The 7,428-nt window shown below is 43.3% G+C and overlaps 1 protein-coding gene across 5 annotated transcripts in view; it reads right to left on the bottom strand.

Annotated features, from left to right (window-relative positions):
* The window catches only part of NDUFAF7 (NADH:ubiquinone oxidoreductase complex assembly factor 7), a 42,198-nt gene that overhangs the window by 26,410 nt on the left and 8,360 nt on the right, over positions 1–7,428 (bottom strand). For 3 of the 5 annotated variants that reach the window (XM_045079234.1, XM_045079236.1, XM_045079233.1), the window contains one exon: positions 6,833–6,993. In XM_045079234.1, coding sequence (XP_044935169.1) covers positions 6,833–6,993 — 161 coding nt within the window. Of the gene's footprint in view, positions 1–6,832; positions 6,994–7,300; positions 7,426–7,428 lie in introns of those variants that run through there. The other 2 variants (XM_045079237.1, XM_045079235.1) reach the window with 1 other exon arrangement.

The raw sequence follows: 7,428 nt of genomic DNA on the forward strand, positions 1-7,428 counted from the left end.
TATTCACCACAACCAAGTGGGATTTATTCCTGGGCTACAAGGTTGGTTCAACACCCGCAAATCAATCAATGTGATACAATGCATTAATAAAAGAAAGCAAGAACCATATAATATTCTCAATACATGCAGAAAAAGCATGTGACAAAGTGTAGCAGTCTTTCTTGATTAAAACTCTTCACAGTATAGGGATAGAGGGTACATAACTCAATATCATAAAAGTCATCTATGAAAAAATCACAGCGAGTATCATTCTCAATGGGGAAAAACTGAAAGCTTTTCCCCTAAAGTCAGGAGGGCTGTCCACTATCACCACTGCTATTTAACATACTACTAGAAGTCATAGCCTCAGCAATCAGACAACAAAAAGAAATTAAAGGCATCCAAATCAGCAAAGGAGAAGTCAAACTCTCATTCTTTGCAGATGATATGATACTGTATGTGAACAACCCAAAAGATTCCACTCCAAATCTGCTATAACTCAAACAAGACTTCAGTAAAGTGTCAGGATACAAAACCAATCACAGAAATCAGTTGCATTTCTATACACCAACAAGATAGAAGAAAGAGAAATTAAGGAGTTGATACCATTTACAATTGCACCCAAAATCACAAGATACCTAAGAATAAATCTAAACAAAGAGGGCAAAGGATTTTTTCTCAGAAAACTACAGAATACTCATGAGAGAAATTGAGGAAGACACACAAAGAAATGGAAAAATGTTCCATGCTCATGGACTGGAAGAACAAATATTGTGAAAATGTCTATGCTACCTAAAGCAATCTACACATTCAATGCAATCACTATCAAAATACCATCAACTTTTTTTCACAGAAATGGAACAAATAGGGGCGCCTGGATGGCTCAGTCGTTAAGTGTCTGCCTTCAGCTCAGGTCATGATCTCAGGGTCCTGGGATCAAGCCCCACATCGGGCTCTCTGTTCAGTGGGGAGCTTGCCTCCCCCTCTGCCAGCCTGCCTCCCTGCCTACTTGCGAACTCTCTGTCAAATAAATAAATAAAATCTTTTAAAAAAATGGAGCAAATAGTACTAAAATTTATGTGGAACCAGAACAGATCCCAAATAGGAAGAGTAATGGTGAAAAAGAAAACCAAAGTTGGTGGCATCACAATTCCAGTCAAACTCTATGATGAAGCTGTAATCCTCAAGACAGTGTAGTGATGGCACAAAAACAGACACATAGACCATGGAATAGAACAGAGAGCCCAGAAATAGACCCTCAACTCTATGGTCAACTAATCTTCAACAAAGCAGGAAAGAATGTCCAATGGAAAAAAAAAAAAACAGTCTCTTCAACAAATGATGTTGGGAAAATTGGGAGAGCCATATGCAGAAGAATGAAACTGAACCATTTCCTTACGCCACACACAAAGATAGACTCAAAATGGATGAAAGACCTCAATGTAAGAAAGGAATCCATTAAAATCCTTGAGGAGAACACAGGAAGCAACCTCTTTGAGGTCAGCCACAGCAACTTCTTCCTGGAAACACTGCCAAAGGCAAGAGAAGCAAGGGCAAAAATGAACTATTGGGACTTCATCAAGACCAAAAGCTTTTGCACAGCAAAGAAAACAGTCAACAAAACTGAAAGACAACCGACAGAAGGGGAGAAGATACTTGCAAATGACGTATCAGATAAACAGTATCCAAAATCTATAAAGAACTTATCAAACTCAACACCCAAAGAACAAATAACCCAATCAAGAAATGGGCAGAAGACATGAACAGACATTTCTGCAAAGAAGACATCCAAATGAGCAACAGACACATGAAAAAGTGTTCAACATCACTTAGCACCAGGGAAATACAAATCAAAACCACAGTGAGATACCATCTCACACCAGTCAGAATGGCTAAAATTAACCAGTCAGGAAATGACAGATGCTGGCAAAGATGCGGAGAAAGGGGAACTCTCCTACACTATTGGTGGGAATCCAAGCTGGTGCAGCCCCTATGGAAAACAGTATGGAGGTTCCTCAAAAAGTTGAAAACAGAGCTACCCTACAACCCAGCAATTACACGGCTGAGTATTTACCCCCAATATACAAATGTAGTGACCCAAAGGGGCATGTGCACCCCAATGTTTATAGTAGAAATGTCCACAATAGCCAAGCTATGGAAAGAGCCTAGATGTCCATCAACAAATGAATGGATAAAGAAGATGTGGTATACAGATACAATGGAATACTATGCAGCCATCAAAAAATCCCAGAAATCTTGCCATTTGCAATGATGTGGTTGGAACTAGAGGGTATTATGCTAAGCAAAATAAGTCAATCAGAGAATGACAATTATCATATGATCTCTCTGATATGAGAAATTTGAGAGGCAGGGAGGGGGGTTGTGGGTGGAAGGGAGGGAAAAACAAAACAACATGGGACCAGGGAGGGAGACAAAGCATAAGAGACTCAATCTCGGAAAACAAACTGAGGGTTGCTGGAGGGGAGGGGAGTAGGAGCAATGGGGTGGCTGGGCGATGGACACTAGGGAGGGTACGTGCTATGGTGAGCGCTGTAAATTGTGTAAGACTGATGATTCACAGACCTATATCCCTGAAACAAATATATTAAATTAAAAATTTTAAAAAATAAATAAATAAATGGGCAGAGGTGGGGCACCTGGGTAGCTCAGTCAGTTAAGTGTTCAGCTCTTGATTTCAGCTCATGGATCTCAGGGTTATGAGACTGAGCCCCATACTGGGTTCCACACTGGTCATGGTGCCTACTTAAGATTCTCCCTCTCCCTCTGCCTTGTTGTTTACGGCAGTATTAATTACAATAGCCCAGATATGGAAGCAACCCAAGTGTCCACTGATACACAAATGAATAAAGATGTGGTACAAAAGAGTGTGGTATATATACACAGTGGAATATTACTCATAAAATCTTACCATTTATGACAACATGGATGGACCTAATAGGTATTATGCTAAGTGAAATAAGTCAGATGGGAAAAAATAAATACCATATGATTTCACTTACATGTGGTATCCGAAAAAACCAAACAAACAAACAAACACAGAGAACAACTCGTAGCTGCCAAAAGGGAAGTGGATGGGTGGGTGGATGGGCAAAATAGGTGAAAGGACTTTAAGAAGAAACTTCCAATTACAAAATAAATAAGTCACAGAGATGAAAAGTACATTAAAAAGCACAGAAAACACAGTCAATATTATAACAACACTGTATGGTGTCAGGTGGCGACTACACTTATTGTGGTGAGCAGTGAGTAATGTACAGAATTGTCAAATCACTATATTGTACACCTGAAACTAATAAACATTGTTGGTCAACTACATTACAAAAATTTTTTTAAATGAGAAAAAAAGCTGTGGTATATATATATACACACACACAATCGAATGTTATTCAGGCATTAAAAAAAGGAAACCTGCCATTTGTGATAACATGGATGAACCTTTAAGGCATTATGCTAAGTAAAATCAGAGAAAGACAAATAATACAGGATTTGCCTAGACATAGAATCTTAAAAAAACAAAAACAAAAACAAAAACCTTGAGGTCCTTGGGTGGCTCAATCGGTTCAGCGTCTGCCTTCAATACAGATCATGATCCCAGGGTCCTGGAAACCTGCCTGCATTGAGCTTCCTGCTCCGGGAAGAGTCTGCTTCTCCCTCTGCCCTTCCCACTGCTCATGCTCTCATGCTCTCTCTCAAATGAATAAATAAAATCTTTTTAAAAATAAAATTTAAAAAAATTTTAAAAAAACAAAACTCATAGAAAAAGAGATCAGACTTTTGATTACCAAAGGCAGAGTAGGGGGAGGAAAAATTGGAAGAAGTCGGCAAAGGGTACAAACTTCCAGTTAGATAATAACCAGTACAGATGTGCGTTACATGATGACTACAGCTAACATGGCTGTATGATACACAGAAAAGTTCAAGTAAATCCTGGGAGTTCTCATCACAAGAAAATTCTCCCCCCCTTTTTTTTCTTTTTATTGTGCCTATATGAAAAGATGGATGTTAACTGACCCACTGTGGTATTCACCAGGTTATTAGGTTAAGACAATCTGTCTTTGGCTCAGGTAAGGCTCAGGTGATGATCCCAGAGTCCTGGGATCAAGCCCCATGTTAGGCTCCCTGCTTCTCCCTCTCCCGCAGCAGCTACCCCTGCTTGCTCTCTTTCTTTCTCTCTTTTTCTTGTCAAATAAATAAATAAAATCTTAAAAAAAAAAAAAAAGTTAAAAAAAAAAAACTCAACCTTCGTCACATGCAAATCAAGCCATCATGCTATATCCCTTAAACTTATATAGTGATACATGTCAATTCTTTCTCAATAAAAATGGTGGGAAAAAAGTTAATGCCAATAAAGGAGTAATTTTTATTCCTATAAAAATTCACAGACCCCCGATTTCTGTTCAAGGATCCCTAGGTTAAGAATCTCCAATTACAGCTGCGGTTGTGATGAGTTTAGCATAAGGTACAATTGTCAAAAATCACTATGGGGGCACCTGGGTGGCTCAGTGGATTAAAGCCTCTGCCTTCGGCTCAGGTCATGATCCCAAGATCCTAGGATCGAGCCCCACATCGGGCTCTCTGCTCAGTGGGGAGCCTGCTTCTCTCTCTCTCTCTCTCTCTCTCTCTGCCTGTGTCTCTGCCTACTTATGTTCTCTGTCAAATATATAAATAAAATCTTAAAAAAAAACAACCCTATGTTGTACACCTGAAACTACTGTGACATTGTATCAACCATACTTCAACTTAAAAAAAAAAAATAGGTTAAAAAGGGGCACATGGGTGGCTCAGTTGGTTTAAGTGTCTGCCTTTGGATCCCAGGGACCTGAGATCAAGCCCACATCCAGCTCTCTGCTCAGAAGGGAGTCTGTTTCTCCCTCTCCCTCTGCCTGCAGCTCTCCCTGCTTGTGCTCACTCTCGCTCTTCAAATAAATGGAATCTTTAAGTAAAAAAGGTCAAAAAATTTTTAAACAAAATAGGAATTATAGCTGATTTTAAAAATAAAAAAGAAAAGGAAAAAAGCCTCTACTCTAAATTCAAGGTTACCTGGGTAACCTCCTATTCTCTAAATAGACTCTCCCTAAGTCCTGGAATTTAAACATCATCTATATACAGATGATGAAAAAATTTATATATGTATATCCAATCTTTCTCAAGAACTCCACTCTTGCAGCCAAATGCTCACTTACTGTCTCCACTTGGATGTCACCACCAAGATCCATAAAATGCACCCACCCCCTGATTGTTTCCACTTATACTAACACAAAAAGCAAAATTCCATGAACGCCTTGAATGAACCGGCTCCTCTCCGAACTCTTCTCATACTGTTCTCCTCACCATTAACCTGCCACCCCCAGTGACCACCTGCCAGCCAAACTGGTGCCTTGCTCTTCTCTGTATGGGCCAACACATTTCCCAGCTCAAAAACTTTGTACTTCCCCTTCTGCTACTGGGGACTCACTCCCAGTTCTTTGCCAGGCTGGCTGGACCCCATCCTTCAAACCTTGGCTCAACCATCTGGTCTTTGCTGGCCACTTACCTACCTAGAGAACTTTTCCAACTCCTACTCCCATTGCACTACTTACTTTCAATCCCATCAACCTTTTTTCCTTTCCTTCAGAAGCACTTACAGTAATCTATAATTATCTTGTTTCCTGTTTTTAAAGATTTTTATTTACTTATTAGAGAGAGAGCACAAGCAGGGGAAGAGGAAGAGGGAGAAGCAGGCTCTTCATTGAGCCAGAAGCCAGATGCCGAGCTTGATTCCAGGACTCTGGGATCATGACCGGGGCCAAAAGCAGATGCCCAACCTACAGAACCACCCAGACGCCGGTTTCCTTGTTTGTAGCTCATGTCCTCGCTGGAGCATAAGTGCCGTGCTCCACTGTCCACTGCAGTATTCCCAGTGCCTGAGATAGTGTCTGGCACTTTCGGAGCCTCAATAAATGAATAAACGATAAGTGGTCCTTCACTCTAACACAGAGATGTTTGTTCTAAAGTTTCTCCCTGGGTGAACTTTTGGTATGTGGTAGCACTGAATAGGGGTATGAAAGGATCCCCCTTTATTAAACCTCCGGACACCACATCCAACAGCAACAGGCCAAACAAACCCCAGAATTCCATGAGTTTCCTATTTTGACCCAGCAAAAGATAAAATATTTAGAATGTTTTATTTTGGAAATAAAAGGACCACAGACTTTCACCAAGTGGTGTTGCTGAGCAGACAAGGAAATGCAGGCCACAGAACAAGGGCAGTGCTTAATCCTGAAACACTAGAGACCTGGACTTTCCATTCCCAAAAAGAAAACCCAGAACATGCTTCCATTGCCTGCTGATGTGATCCCAACCCAGTCAAGCTGCCAGGTACTAAACTCCTATTTCCAGATGCCTCCTGGAGATTTCCATCTGAGTTCCATGTGCACTTCAGATTCCTACTTGGGACTGAATTCTGTCCTCCCCCTCCCTCTTCAAGCAGCTGCTGCTCTTCCCCCTTCTGCACTCCCCTTCCCAGAGAAATGACACTATCATCTACCATCAGCCTCGATAGGAAAGACATCCCGACCCTCAGTCCCTAAATTCAATCGGTTACACTGCCTCCTGAACAGCTCTGGATCTATTCTCCGTTCTTCACGGCACTGCCCCTGACCTGATCGATGCCTAACCAACCCGCTGACATGAATTTCTCTATCTCCAACTCTTGGGGGATGGCTCTTCCCCTGGAGAAGGCACCGCTACTGCTTGCGCGGAGGACCCTCGGGCATCTCCGCGCACAGCCCTGCTGGCTCACACCTGGCGAAGCCGCTGGAGCGGCCTGGTCCTCGGGCTCCCCGACCCGTACCTTGGCAGGGTTGGTCAAGACCTCCTTCATGTACTCGGCTACAGTGATGGGACCAGTTGCCTTGATTTTGTATATAAGGTGCCGCAGCATTGGTGTCACCTGGTTTTCTGCCGGCTCTCCCCCGGAGCTGAAGTATTTCCCTCTCCAGAGACCGGGAAGAACTACGAAAAACAAGTAAACGGGACCACGAAAACATCTTAGTATTCGCAAGTGCAAGCAGCCCGAGCGCTTTCGAAGCTGCTGCGCGGACTCTTAAGCTCGCCCGAAGCACGGAAAGCCGACTCCCGGCCCGACCGCCGCACGCCTATGAGGCGCCGGCAAGCACGCGCAGTGCCCACGGCCACACAGGCGCTCTGGGTCTGAGGCTGGACTCGGCTGCCGCTCGAACGCCTCAAGCGGCCCCCAACTGAGGAAGGCGCCTCAGGCGCTTCCCCCCACAGGCGGAGCTCCGGCGTGGCGAACGCTTACCCGCGCGAGTAGCCGCGCACAGCGGCCCCAGGCCGCCGCTCCTAGCAAGGAGACTCATGCCGCACCCCACACTACGCTGCCTGGGGCGGGGCGGGGTGGTGAAGCCATTTCCGGGGGGAGGACACGCC

The sequence above is a fragment of the Mustela putorius genome, unplaced genomic scaffold, assembly GCF_011764305.1.
Source record: "Mustela putorius furo isolate JIRA1106 unplaced genomic scaffold, ASM1176430v1.1 tig00000281_pilon_pilon_pilon, whole genome shotgun sequence".
Lineage (NCBI taxonomy): Eukaryota > Metazoa > Chordata > Mammalia > Carnivora > Mustelidae > Mustela > Mustela putorius.